The 15,196-nt window shown below is 36.6% G+C and overlaps 2 protein-coding genes and 1 long non-coding RNA gene across 8 annotated transcripts; all 3 read right to left on the bottom strand.

The window, feature by feature from the left end:
- Nucleotides 1-377: 377 nt before the first annotated feature.
- Nucleotides 378-4,659, bottom strand: LOC113315204 (actin-7-like). 6 transcript variants are annotated; one of them, XM_026563509.1, is made up of 7 exons: nt 3,425-4,659; nt 3,103-3,201; nt 2,818-3,017; nt 2,145-2,244; nt 1,666-2,038; nt 970-1,583; nt 378-850 (listed from the first exon to the last, which is right to left on the bottom strand). In XM_026563509.1, exons 4-7 carry the CDS (start codon nt 2,202-2,204, stop codon nt 785-787), a joined length of 1,113 nt encoding a protein of 370 aa, XP_026419294.1. In that variant the 5' UTR covers nt 2,205-2,244; nt 2,818-3,017; nt 3,103-3,201; nt 3,425-4,659; the 3' UTR covers nt 378-784. The 6 variants fall into 6 exon arrangements, with proteins under 6 accessions (XP_026419294.1, XP_026419295.1, XP_026419296.1 ...); XM_026563510.1 differs by having other exon boundaries at nt 2,145-2,239; XM_026563511.1 differs by having other exon boundaries at nt 2,145-2,219.
- Nucleotides 4,660-4,800: 141 nt separating this feature from the next.
- LOC113315203 (pentatricopeptide repeat-containing protein At3g57430, chloroplastic) lies at nt 4,801-7,627 on the bottom strand. Its single transcript, XM_026563506.1, has one exon. The coding sequence runs from the start codon at nt 7,538-7,540 to the stop codon at nt 4,832-4,834; it is 2,709 nt and encodes a 902-aa protein (XP_026419291.1). The 5' UTR covers nt 7,541-7,627; the 3' UTR covers nt 4,801-4,831.
- A 5,442-nt stretch (nt 7,628-13,069) lies between these two features.
- On the bottom strand, nt 13,070-14,230 carry LOC113316948. Its single transcript, XR_003343115.1, has 4 exons — nt 13,955-14,230; nt 13,696-13,869; nt 13,372-13,479; nt 13,070-13,261 (listed from the first exon to the last, which is right to left on the bottom strand). It is a non-coding gene; the product is annotated as an uncharacterized LOC113316948 (long non-coding RNA).
- Between the last annotated feature and the right edge of the window lie 966 nt (nt 14,231-15,196).

Raw genomic sequence — 15,196 nt, 5'->3', positions numbered from 1 at the left:
ATTTTTGGGTGGTATTTTGTATGAATATGCGAGTATATTGTTATAATCACCAACCACCCCAACAAACTAGCAAGGTTGAACCTGGCTTCAAGTTTTCCAACTCAACACAAATGGGATCTAGCTCATATCCTTTGGATTACGCATTTGAGAGACTTGTTGTCCATGTATTCACGATTGGGAACAAAATGTAGAACCAACTTACAATCTTTCTTTTTTTTTAACAGAACAACCAACATATTATTACACAGGAACAGAAGTTGCATCACTAGTTATGTGAGAAATTAACAACTCAGGTGGATGAGACCACCATTCCCCACACAAATTATTTTTTCTAGCAGCTTTAGCTAGAGCATCAGCTGCTTCGTTACATTCTCTATAAACAAAGACACAAGACCAAACTGCATTAATGTAACATAGGTTTACACATTTCTTAAGTATAGGAACACTCTGCCAGGGAGGAAGAGTAGAGTGATTCTCTATATAAGAACTAATATTAGCATTATCAGTTTCAAAGATAACCTCAGACCAATCGTAAGTATTCGCCATATGCATAGCTTCCAACAAAGCCCATGCTTCCGCCTGATGAACATGAATAGCTCTTTTCAGAAGTCCTTTTCCAACCAACTTACAATCAAGCACACATATAAATTGAAAATGATTGAACATTTTAACAAGTACAAACTAAAATGAGTTTCATTGCAAATCTAGACCTGACTGACCCATCTGCAAACCACACAAGACAAATAAAATACACAACACACAGCAGCAGAAAGAACTCATTAACTTAGAAGCATTTCGAATGGATAATTTGAGGGCCTGACTCTTCATAGTCCTGTCTTGATATCCAGTCCTGCTCGTACAAAAATGATAATCTCATCAAACGATGGACACGGCAAAAACCAGGCAACTTCTAACAGAGTGAAAGGATAGCGCTAATAAACGGAACATAGAAATATGCAAAATTCTTACCGCCTGAAAACTACTGAGAGAAGTCAGCACAGACCCTCCGGTCCAGGTAATGTACTTCCTATCAGGTGGTGCAATAACTTTTGTCCTCATGCGCCCTCGTACGAGATTCTTAATCTCCTTGCTAAAACGATTGGTAAAACCACTGAACATGGTAGATCCACCACTGAGAACAATATTCTTGAACAAGGCTTCACGAATATCGACATCACATTTCATGATTGCGTTATAGGTTATCTCATGCACTCCAATTCCATCGATCTCAATCATTGAAGGTTGAAACAGACTCTCGGGACCATGGAACCTCTCTGCTCCAACGGTAATTATCTCACCATCGGGAAGCTCCCAACTCTTCGAGATCGATGAATCATCCTCTGCACTCTCAAGCTCCTCATCATAGTCAAGAGCCACATAGCCAAGCGATTCTTTTATCCGAGCTACAACTCGTTCAGTAACAGTTTCCAATGGGTACCCTTGTTCATCACTTAACATATTCACTAGCGAATCAGTCACATCTCGCCCCCCTAAGTTAAGGCAGAGGATAGCATGGGGGATCACACAACTTTCATAGATGGGGACTGCTTGGCTGACACCATGACCAGAATCTAGCACAATACCTGCAAAGAACATTATCATGTGTTACTCCCTCAAACATAGGCATTCAAAGGAAGCGTGTGCAACAAATATGTAAATACAAACCTGTGCTAAGGCCACTAGCATAAAGGGAAAGCACAGCTTGATTAGAAATATACATGGCAGGGACGTTGTATGTTTCAAACATGATGTGTGTCATTTTCTCCCTATTTCTTTTTGGATTAAGAGAGGTTTCACTAAGGAGAACAGGATGATCTTCTGGAGCCTCCCGAAGTTCTTCGTAGAAGGTGTGATGCCAGATAGTCTCCATGTCGTCCCAGTTTGTCACAATTCCACGCTCAATAGGGTGTTTCAATGTAAGAATACTGCTTTTAGACTCTGCTTCATCTCCAACATATGTCATACGGCTTGAGCGGCGATTGTGACCAACAATACTAGGGAAAACAGCCCTCGGAGCATCGTCACCGGAAAATCCAGCCTTAATTTTTGACAGGAAATTCAAATATATCATAATCTCATAAAACTGATCTCACATAAACAGAAGTACATGTAGAATTTTAATTAGTTTGTAAATTCTTGCTCACCTTAATCATTCCTGAACCATTGTCGATAACAATAGCACGATTGTCCTCAGAGTCTGACATTATTTGAAAGCTCGCCTGAAGAAAGATTGGAGAGTCTTCACTGATATGAAAGAAATTCCCAACGAAATGTAAAGCAATGTTGGAGTAGTTCTTAAGAGCACAAAGAAAACGATGTACGTTGTAAAGTATACGAACAGAAAATTATTGCCGGTGGCTAATTTAAAATGTTTGTTTATAAATTTATAATCCAGAGTCTAGTCTCGAGTATACATTATAGGTTTATAGTTACCAAACATTTCCTAATCAAGCAAGACTTAATGAACTTCATTTATTAATACAACCCTCCTATTCTTGCTCTTATCTGAACATGGTGTTTCCTTGACTTTCACCATAAAAATCGTTTTTTTATCCCAAAGATTCCTGAGAATTATGTCTATGTCGTCACAAAATTGGATAATCATATAGCTTAGTTTTTTTTTTTCTTTTTTCTGAAACGGCAAGTCTAATGTCAAAGTACCGAGAAGGCACAAAAAAATGCTACAAAGAAAAAAAAAAACAACAGAATCATCCATTTTCTAGGTGTCATCTGAAACCCCCAACTTGGGAGATAACATTCATATTCGAGGTGTCACATGATAATACCGTTAAATCGAATTGAAGCAACGGGCATTACCTATAAGTTATGCAGACCCATGAATCGTCATGATAGCATGTTTTATGAGAATAAAGTATACCTCTTCATTAAATTTTGCAATTTTAATACCCCGTAGTTTCTTCTTCAGTGAAAAAACGATAGCATGTCCAATCGTGCCCCATCAGTTTCTTCTTCAGTTGATCAAAAGGAGCGGTGTTTTTTTAAGTCGACCAAGTTTCCTGCACCAAATAGTAAATACCTTCTCAAAAAACTCGTCGAAATACAGCTAATATAAGTTCAAAAACCACAATACAAATGTCAAACCTCAAAGAAAACTCTAGCTGATGAATGAATATGGCATAAAGAAATGAAGGGTACTCCTCATATTCGTGTTTGACTGTTGTTTCATGTTGTCTCTATACTCTATAGTCCATGAAAAGTGAAAACCATTAGGTCTGGATCATATGGACTATTTTCCACTTGAAAACAAATAAACAGAAGGATTGTCATTGTCTAGTCACAACAATGGCATATAACAAACTATTTTACAGAATCACCAATCAAGTTAAGACATCCAACTTCTAAGAGTAAAGGTTATCCATAATACCTGCAAAGATCTAAGAATGCAAAAGAATTAGCTTCAAACCTTCGAGTTGAATACGAATGCATTTCGAAGTAGAAATGATGCACATTTGACCTTTGAATTCATCCTCCCACACGCCATAATTGTTTGTTGAATGTCGAGCAGGTCCGATTACACCAACTTGTAGGCCTAATTACATGCTTCTGCAGCCAGGGAAAGAGCAGCTGGACCACAACCAATTATAACCAAATCTAGTACAGATTCTCCAACCAGATACTGAGAGATTCTCCAACAGATAGTCAGATATTGAGGGCAACCGCATAATTGGAGTAGAAATAGAAAAACATATTAATACACGATGCACTACATGGTAACACCATGAAAAACTACCCATGTAATGCATTATGCATGAACATAGGAAATTAGTAATAATCTTACTTAAAGACAAACTACAAAAACGTAGCTGCTGACATCTAGAACCACAATCCTTAACAAAGACGTATTTCTCCTCCATCTAGAACAGTCAAAGCAAACTGAAGCCGTCATCACGAACCTTGGATCCCATAGCCCCACAACTCCCATCCCATGTCTATAATCCCAATCTCTATATGGCATCTCAATTTTCCTTGTTAGTGCTATTTGAACTCCTAAACTGAGGGCTATTACCAACAAACGTCCATGCACGTCCACTTACATTTTGACGGCATTCGAAAGCAAATGATCTTAGCACTATCAACATAACAATCGAATTCGACTGTCAACAAACGTCCATGCACGTCTCCAATTTCTTTTCTCTCCCTAGCTTATCAACATAACAATCGAATTCGATCGTCTTTTTCCACAGAAATGTCCATCGAAAAAGAAAATCAACTATAACCTTAGCACTCAAATATGCAGCTATTTTCCTATAAACTGTTTCTACAAACTGTAATTACAACTCTAATACTCTCTCATTTGCACATAAAGTTAACAAGATTGACACATATAGATGAAACCCAGGTTTTGTTTTAACTAATATTATAAGTCTAACAAAACTTATTCATCGAAAATCATAACTGAGTCATACCTTATCAGAAATCAGAATATGTTTGTCCATGAGTTTCTTCTGCGGCCTTTCAACAGAAAAAACCACAGAACCACCAGCTTTAAAATTATCGTCTTCATCAACAAACCCTTATTTTTTAACATCCACACTACTACTCCCACTAATACCACCATTAACTCTAACCACTGAAGCAGAAAAAGAAGTATGAATCGAATGACCTCAGAAATGGGTTTTATCTCTAATCATTTCATTTGTTTTTTTAGGCCTCCAAATTCGGTATGGAGATACTACTGACATTACAGCACTGTTCCTAACTCCAACAATATGCTCTGTTTGTTCTATTTTATTACCTTTTGTTTTGATAATACAGGTTGTTAATAAGGAATTGTAATTCTTGGAGCAGAAAAATGGTTTCGATTTTTCTCTCACCAATAATCTCCACAAGAACAGGAACCATCCTTGAAGTGATGGAATCTCTTTACATCCCTTACGATTATTTCCCTCTGCACAATTTTAGAGATGAACTTGGTAGCTAGATGGCAGTCATTGCAAACCCTAAGATTTTTAGCAACTCTAATGGTGGTACCTGGAGGAGTATTCAAGATACCAAATGCTATCGCCAATTTCTCACTGTGCCCACATAAAAGATACTCTTTCTCTTCTTCATTTATGTTATGAAGTACACATGAAGTGTCAGGAACATATCCTTCTTTTCTCATCGTCACTGTCAATCCCTCAAGATAATTATGCAGCTGATCACTTTGTGGGTGTGCAAAATCCCCAGCTAAGAACTTATGAACCTCACCATCGAATTCGATCCAGCTGCACCCAGGATCTTTCTTAATCCCCACTTCTTTCATCTTCTTACGTAAATCCATTGCTTTTTCCCACAAGCCTGCCGATGAATAGATGTTAGAGAGCAGGACATAGTGGCTAGCAACATCAGGCTCTAAAAGGAAGAGGTTTTCAGCTGCGATGACTCCAAGTTTGACATTGTTGTGTATCCTACAGGACCCCAGCAAGCTACTCCAGGCACCTGACTTATCTGAATCAGAAGGCATGCTGGTGATGAGTTCATACGCTTCGTCCAATCGACCCGCCCGACCAAGCAAGTCCACAATGCAAGCATAGTGATCTGGTATTGGTTCGACTCCATACTCAGATTTCATTCTCTTGAACAAGTCAAGTCCCTCACTAACCATCCTAGAATGGCTACAAGCGGCAAAAAGTGCTATGAAAGTAACCTCATTTGGTTTCACTACTTCACCTTTCAAATCACGCTTTTTTGTAATTTTCTTAAATAACTCAACTGCTTCTTCACCCTGTCCATGCATCCCATAAGCCATAATTAAAACATTCCACGTGATGATATTTCTCTTGGACAGCTTGTTAAAAACCCTTCGCGATAAGTTTAGGCAACCACATTTTGCATACATGTCTACCAATGCACTTCCAACTGCAACATCTGATGCTAACGCATTTCTAATGGCATAAGCATGGATTTCTTTTCCCTTAGCTAATGCTGCTAGTGAGGAACAGCTAGGAAGAACTGTCATAAGTGTTATCGTATTTGGCTTGTAGATGATTTTCTGACTTTCTTCAAAATCATCCTCTTTACCATCTTTTGTTTCGCGGAGTCTTTGCATCTTACGTACCAAAAGAAGTGCATCATCGTGTCGCCCTCTAATCACATAACCTGTGATCATGGTGTTCCAAGAAACCAAGTCTCTAACCTTCATGGTGTTGAAGATTTTCATAGAGATGTCTAACTTGCCCAGTCTACAATACATATCCATAAGAGCATTTTGTACGTACCTATCCCCCTCGAATCCCCTTTTCACAGCATACCCATGGATGGCTTCTTTCTTAGAGAAAGATTTGCAGTGAACCCAAGCAGGCAAGACACTTGCCATAGTAGTGGGATTTGAATGAAGTCCTGCAACCACTTCCATCTCAATGAAAAGATGCAGTGCCTCCTCCTCAAACCCTTTTTGTGCATAACCAGCAATCATGGCATTCCAGAGTCCAATTCTTCGTTCAGTAATACCATCAAAAACTCGACGACCACTTCTGACTTTCCCACAATTGCAGTACATGTCAACTAGTGCACTACCCACAAAGGAATTTGCAATCATGTCATCATTTCTCAGAGTGTACGCATGAATTTCCTTTCCAATCTCCAGCTTCTCCAAATGGGCACAGGCAGGTAACACGCTTGCGAATGTAACCACGTCTGGCTTTACACCTTGAGAAACCATGAGACGAAACAAGACCAATGCCTCCTCAAATCTATCATTTTGTGTCAATGAGCTAATTACCGCGTTCCAGGAAACCATATCCCGGTTCTCAAACTGTTCAAACAATGATTTCGAGTAATCTACCCTTCCCAACTTCGCATACATAGCTATCAACGCATTGTTCGTGAATGTCTTGTCATCCCATGTCCGTAAGCTATATCCATGAATCTGCTTCCCTAGTCGCAATCCGTCATACTTATTAAGATAAGAACAAGCAAGGGAAACACTAACCAAAGTAAAAGAACTAGGCTCTGCATTTTGCAACTGCATAACACGAAACGCCTCCAATGCAGATTCCCATTCCTCAAACTTACACAATGCCGAAATCATTGAGTTCCAGGAAACTTGATCTCTTTGAGGAATTCTATCAAACACTTGATAGACATCACCAATTTCACCGCATTTCCCATACATATAAATCAATGTATTCGCCACTGTCACTGATGATGAATGGTAACCAAGCTTGATAAAAGAACCATGAATTTGTTTCCCGAAATCCAAATCTTGAAGGGCTGAAATCGCTTTAAGAAGGGCTGGGAATACAAAATTATCAGGTGGGGGTGTGTCTGAAATATTAATCATTTGGATATAAGTTGAAATGGCTTCTTGAAAAAGACCAGATCGAGTTTGGGTTCTGATGCTTTCAACCCAATAAGAAGACTTTGATTCATCATCCCTCCTCCTCCCAGGTTTCGAATTGGTGGTTTTTTGTTTTAAGGTCTGGTTTTGAATTGTTGGGTGTGGCCTGGAAGGTAGAGAAGATTGTGAAGAAGAAGAAGAGGAAGAGAGTGGAAGAGGGATTTGAGGAGAAAGGGGTTGGGCAGTTGATAATAACATTGGAGTTAAGTTTCTCGGTATTGAATAAGAAGAACAGGACTCTGTTGTATGAAATCCTGAAATTTTCTGTCTGAAATCAAAGAGGATAGGGAGAAGAGACCTGCGGTTCGTGTTGGGAACCAGCGGTTGTTATCCAACCTTTGAATGGGTGACGTGGAAGAATGTCATTATTGTTTTTTTCTTTTTTTTTTCTGGAAATATTGCAAAACTGTCGTACTATTAAGATCAAGAGTTACACCCCTAGTCATATTGTTACAAACTGTTAACAAAATGGTTATACTTCCGTTAAATAGAGAGTTAAGTGGTGATTCACAGTTAAATATGATAATAAAATTACCTACATATCCTTCTTATTTATCCTTCCATACATAACTTTAAATTCTATGGTATAGTTTTTTTTGACGGTGGTGTTATTTGTAAGTGGTGGTGCCGCCGCTTACATATCGTTGAATCGCATTCAAGATCTTTAGAACGTATTCAGGATCGTTAGAACGCATTCACCAAAAAGGTTCATCGCTTCCCCTCTGGAATTTAGTGAAGATTTTTAAGCTTCCACCACCGCTTTATCACCACCACATCAACCAATTTATTAAATGAGGAGGGTATTATAAGAAAAGTTAACACCGTTTTATTCAAAAAATGTTAAACGGGACGGAAGTGTGACCATTTTGTAATCGAAATACAAAAGTATGATCCTTTTGTGAACGAATTACAAAAAATATGACCATTCTGTAATTGGTCCTTTTTTTTTCCTGCCTTTTCTTATTTTGTTATTTCTTTCTTTTTTCTTTTATTATAAACAACTGCACAATTATAGAGAAGAGAATCAGGTAATCAGACGGATTAGTAAATTATGTTGCAGATACAAGTCGGGTGTCGACACAGATTTTGATCTTGCAGTTCCTTCTGGCATCTCTAAAATTGAAACAAATGATTATACGGGTGTATATCACATACCCTTGTGTAATAGCTCTTTAACATATTAATACAATCCATGCTTCAAAATAAAAAGAAAAAAAAAATATATCGGCAACACAGCTGTTAGCTAGTTTTTCGAATTCAAAAGGTTAATTTATGTAATGTGCCGAAATATGAGATTTCTGACATTCCAAAAACGGACTTTTATATGAATAACTGGTTAGATAAAACTTAATCATCATAAAATAAAAAGGATTCACCAAGTCTCAGTTAGAAGCCTTTTTCGATATTGATGGGATGGGCACTAGGTTTCAGTAAATGCAGTCTTATTGAACATATATTAATGCAATAAAGGCTCTAGGGAAAAAGAATCAACAAGTGTCAAGTTGAGGGAACTTGTTTATATACGGAAACATTTTGGTTGAGACTCCAAAATCAGAAAACCCTACTAAGGCAAATTATTAAAAAAAATAATTAAAGGAAGAAAATCCTCAAATTACCATCCCAAACAAGGACAAGCAAAAAAAAAATACTACCTTTTTTTCTTAAAAAAAAGAAGATACTTTTACTTTTTCAATTTTGCATAAAAATAGATCAAACTAAAAAAGTGAAAGCATTTTTTAAAAAAAAGGAGGGAGTACGGTCTAATAAGATTTGTCTTTCAATAATATATTAGTAGGATGGGGCATTTGGCTTCAATAAATGAGGCTTTGTTGGATATATATGAAGTCAATAAAAGCTCATCCTGTGAGATGGAGCTATGTTTATTCTAGAGAGGAAGAGTATGGAGAATCAATAGGATGAAAGGAATTATAGTAGAATGCTAGACCATTTTTCTTTTGGTGTTTTTCTTTGTGTGTTTTTTCTTATGATTTTGTATTTTTAAGTTTCAATAATTTATTCGTTTAACTATGTATATTTGATTGCTGATCAGGAATATTTTATTTATAACTAACATGATTGGGTATCATTGGTTAAAATTTGAGAATAATCCACCGTAAATTTACCGTTGAATGTGTGTATTAATATGGATGTTGATTTATGAAATTCTGGACAGCTTCGTTTTGTCATAGTTTTGGCTATCTTAGGTAACCTATATGATACTAAAATGATTATCTCAAAGAACAAAAGTTGCAGCTTGGTGATTGGGTTATTTCGAACGCGCAATTGGGGGATATCAAAACTAATTGGGGGATATGAATTACTTTCCCGAACCAATTGTGTTTGCTAAGGGGTGTTTTTGGGGGGCAAAATACTAAAATACCCTTCCTTCAAAATAAAAATCAAAAAACAAAATCATATCCCCCATTTCCATCTTTACCTCTTATTAATCTCTTTTAGGGTTAGGGATTTGAAACCAAAAATCCCCACTCCCTTTCAAATTCTAAATTTTCCCCACTCTCTTTCAAATTGTGTTCTCCTTCTCTGTCGGCTCCTCAATTTGAAATCGATTTCTTTTTGTTTTACATTCAGAAGTGATGAATACCATGCCGAAATGATGAAAACCATGCCGGAAGTGATGAATACCATGCCGGAAGTGATGAAGACAATGCCGGAAGTGATGAAAAAATTCCAGAAGTGATGAAGACCATGACGGTATAGATGAAGACCATGCCGGTAGTGATGAAGACTATGCCGGAAGTGATGAAGACCATGCCGGTAGTGATGAAGACCATGTCAGAAATATTTTTTTTTACATCGCCGGAAGTGATGAATACCATGCCGGAAAATGGTGCCGGCATGCTTGGTAACTAACGTTCAATGCCGTAACTAAGTGTCGGCATGCTCGATAGAAATCTATCAATGCCGGTACTCAAGTGAATTGTTTTTTTCAAGTTTATGGATACTTTACATCGTGTGTCGGCAAAGAAATTCAAGCAACATACCATGCCGGTAGTTGTATCGGCATGCTCTAGAATTAACTGACTGTGACGGCAGTGGACAGAAAGCCAGAAAAAAATTTCAAAACGGACTGAAATTCAATTTTCTCGTAGAAATGTTTTTCCTACGAGACGCTGTCTCGCACTCTTCTAGGGGTCGATCACCGAAAACTCTGCGTAGAGGCAAACATTTATGAAAATTTCCAACATATGTCGTCATGGTATTCATACTTCTTCTATGCCAGCACCGATATTTTTCATAGAAAAACATGGAGAATTCAAAGAAAAAAACTTCTTTTTATAGTTGTGCTAAAGATTCAGCAACAATTCTCTTTTCACTATCATCGACCATTTTCACCAAAAAAACTTCCCTCTCAAATTTTTTTCCCTCCTTCAACTCTCACCTTACCCAAAACTAAATAATACACTAATCATTTATCAAATAATCTTTTGATTTTTCTAAGTATAATTAATCACTAAACCTGATTAGTGAGGGGTAGATTAGGAATTAAAAAAATAGACAAGGGGTGACCCTGATTTGATATTTGGATCCAGTTTTTGTCCTTGTCCTTTATCCCCCAATCGCCCGTTATTAATTTCGGATTATTATGAATTTACCATGAATTGTTTTCTAATACTCCCTCCATCCCACTATTAAGTGACCTAGTTCAAGTTTGCACAATTTTTAAGTCAAGCAAGGAAAGGAGTAATTTTTAAGCATTTTTTACAATTATACCCTTATGGATAATAACAAGTGAAATTTAGAAATGATTTATCTCTCAAACTACTCCACAGATGTTCGTAAACGTCATACCATTGAAAAGCATTTTAAAACACCTACGTAACGAATATAAACATGCCTATCAAATTGTGCACATTTATTATATTTTTTATAATTAAGTAAAAGGATAATTTTAGAAATATCTCCTCGTTTAGTGATATAGGTCACTTATTAGTGGGACAAAATCTAAAATCAAATAGGTCACTTAATGGTGGGACGGAGGGAGTAACATGTAATCTACCCAGTTTTTAGGATGATAGTATAAAATTATTATCTTTGTATTGAGCCGTTAGGTTACTCTGAACTTTGGATATGTCTTTTTTATTGATATATGTATGTTGTCTTAAAATTTTAGGAAGATCAGATAAATGAATCATCCTGAGATGCAAAATGTAAAATGTGTGGAGTTAGCTTGTTTGCATAAATGCTCAAAAGAAACTCATGTTATTTGTTATATATTATTAAGCCATGGTTGCTTGCATTATTTGTAAAAATGATTTAAAAGTTATAAATAAGTTCGTTTTTTACCGTTGAATGGAAAATGGTTTCATGATAACGGCGGGTAATGATCCCCGCGAGTTAAATGGGTAATGATCCCCATGTAGGAACTTTTGCTGCCTGACCATCAATGGCGGTAGTTGTGCCGGATAACGAAATGAAACGAGTAATGATCTTTGAGAGCAAATGGTCCTCATAGAAACTTTTGTTCCTCACCATTGATGGCGTCTGTCCATGCCGGTAAACGATATGTGGGTGTACGAACTAAGGTTTTCGTACCGTGAACTCATGGTTTGTTGGTGCAAATATTAATTTTTGAATTAATGTATTAAATTTAAATGTATGAATTGTTGAAAACGTAATTGTGTTGTGAATAAATGATGTATTGAATCGTAAATTGATTATTTGTACGAAATATCATTAATACTGTGAGCTTGTTAATTGAACAAACACTACAAGAAAAGTCGCCTTTAGTGGCAAAATATTGTGTCACGAAAACCAATTTCTTCGTTGCAAAAAGAAATAAGCGGCGCAAAAAATATCATCACCTATAGTGAGTCGTTGAAAGTGTTTTGTGACGTCCTTAAAAAACAGTCACCGAATTTTTTTAATTAGCGACATAAGCCTTTTTGCCACCAAAACTATCTTTTCGTGAGCAAATAAAATTGACACTGATCACCAATTTTGTGATGAAGAATTTCGTCACTCTAGGTATTTTTGGTGAGGAAAATACTTTACCACTTAAAATAGTTTTAGCACCAAAATTTATTTTCCTCAGAATACATTTTTATTAAGGAAACAAATTCGTCACATAAAATAGTTTTAGCCGCGAAATGTTTTCGTCTCAAAATAAAAGTATAATGAACAATTAGGATTGTCTCTGTATAATTATTCCACCAACGAAGAACATCGTCTCCGATACAACTCTACCTAAATAATAATATTAATTAAATAAAAAATAATTAACCATTAAAATAAATTATTGAAATAATATCCAAACTGAAAAACACCTAATAAATATACTCTACTAATAAATAAATAAACATTGCCACCACTAACAATATAATACCAAGACTATAGCCCGAGTCTACACCAGATTTTGTTGTTCCCGGATCATGTTTAGTGTGAACTTTTCATTATCTTCTTTCAATTTTTTGATAGCCTCATTTTGTGCGCCTATTTGGTCATCTCGAGCTTGTATCATTCTTGAAGTGCTTCACTATTAGAATCAGGATTCAGGAGTGGTTGTAGCACGTCATCGTCGCCTTCGCTTTCTCTTCAAACATCAGCATATACTTCTGACTCAGTGGGTTGTTTAGCTCCTGTCTTTATTGCCTTGCTGCAATAGCTCATCAATCTTGTGTTGTATAGATATAGATGTTCACCAGAATGTGAAACTGGTAGGTAATTCAATTCCAATAATATCATAGATTAACTAAGAAAAGACAACATATATTGATTGGATGGGTTTCTGAATCATATTGGTTTAGACATACACAACACACGGACATTAATTCGTCTACTTACCCATCCAATGCGAGCTTCATCAGAAATCAAAACAACCGCACATATTCCGTCAGTGATATATGTATGGTTGTTGTTTGAATCTCAATTTCCCCCGACCAGTTGAACGTTAGATTACCTCTACGAAAAAAAAGCATGTCTAAGGAACTGAGAAAGGCATAGAACCCAACTCACATGAAGCGTAAATTTTAAAAATAACAATTGCCATGAGTAACATGAGAAATAATTACCTAAAAGCATAACCAAGCTTGAGTACAAATAATACTAGAGGGGGAACTGTCAAAGGTAGCCTTTGTGCCCTTCAGTCATCATATGCTTCTCCATAATACATATATGATCTGAAACCCATCATCCATAAAGTTATCATAAGCGAATGAAAAAAAATGAAATACGATCATGTGTATCTCAGAATTATAGGTGGTATACCAAATATTTGGCCCTGAGTTGTACAGATGTTGTGATTCTTAAATATTTTGAAGTTCTACAAGAAAAACATACTAAGTCTGTTGACCGAACATCTATGCTATGCATCTAAGTCACAAGGTTAGCAGTACCTTCCCAATGACATGTCCACCTGCTTCGTGTCCTTGGACAATAATTCCATCTACACCAGAACTAATGGCTTTCTCGGCATCTTTTACACTTCCAATATGTTATTAAAAGCATATATGCATGGTAATGAGACACCAAATGAAAAAATACCGATTGCTAAGAGTTTATCCAAGTACCTGTTTCTCTCTCAAGGAAAGATCAATTTCAGTTCTCAGAAATGTACTTCAAACACTACAAATAGGAAAATGTTATAAAACTCACTTGGTGAACCACCTTGACCCCTGCTTTGTGAGCTTCATCTACAATCCCCTTTGAGAATTCACCCAATAAACATGAAGTAATGCAACTTTTTCATCAATTCCAAATGGTTTGTCAGTTAAGGTTCTTGTCTTTCTTATCAGTTCCCTAACGTAATCCGGGCACTCCTATCACAAGTAAATAGGAGACGATCAATAGCATCCTAATGCAAAAACTAAATACAAAATTAAATACCATTACTGTGATTGGTTTGATTTTGAAATCCAGCAACGGGTATGCTGCAGGGACCTAGATCAGAAAGTATTATGTAATTCCCAAACAGTGATTGGATTGCCACTTACCTTACTATGAGTTTGAGGTTTTTCTGATTCGTTAGAATTTCAAGAAAATAATTGGATTCTTACGAAATCAAAACCATTCTTAGAAATCTGCATCCTAATTAGAAATCAAAACCCTGATTAGACATTAAAACCCTAACAAGGAAATAGAAAATGAGACAAAATATAGGAATCAAAACCCTAACTAGACATTAAAACCCTAACGAGGAAATCGACAGAAGATGATACGAAAGATATAAATCAAAACCTAATTAGAGGTCAATACAGATAAAAATTAAAGATCTCACACTATTTGTAGAAAACTTGAACATGTTAAAGCATCTAATAAAGGTGTTGCATCATCTGTAGATTTAGGATTTGTTATTGGTATTGTTGTACTGAAACTCTCCCTCTTCTTTCGCTTTGAGTAGTTGGGATTTTATCGAATCTAGGGCGTTGAGAACAAGGTGTTGCGATTAAAATGATGTGTTTGTGTTCGCGATTGGGCTTGAAGTTGGTCGATTGGTGAAGACGGATCTTCAATCTGCTGCTGGGAGAAGAATCAGACGAGAGACAGTGTTGATATTGAGGAAGTGATAAAAGATGGGTTTTGTTTGATAAGAGTGATGGAAGGAGAGCCGGAGAAAGACAAAGATATGCGAGACGAGAGAGGGGAAAAGTGAAGTGAGAGAAGAAAAAAAGGTTTTAATGAAAGTTATCGATGACGATCTCCCCGTGTAATGGTGTAGTCATACCGATTATGGAAGTGGATATTTGTATTAGAGTACTTGTACGGATCAAGTAAGTGTAGGTGTGAGAAGCACGAGGTTCAATGAGATCGGACGAATTCATGAATCACATTTTCTCTTGAAATCGACTTGTATAAATCACTAAGCGTATTTACGCATATCAAAGTCGGGTGAACTTT

Source organism: Papaver somniferum, chromosome 10 (assembly GCF_003573695.1).
Source record: "Papaver somniferum cultivar HN1 chromosome 10, ASM357369v1, whole genome shotgun sequence".
Taxonomy (NCBI): Eukaryota; Viridiplantae; Streptophyta; class Magnoliopsida; order Ranunculales; family Papaveraceae; genus Papaver; species Papaver somniferum.
Note: the sequence above shows the minus strand (reverse complement) of the source record. Positions and strands in the feature narration are given on the sequence as shown.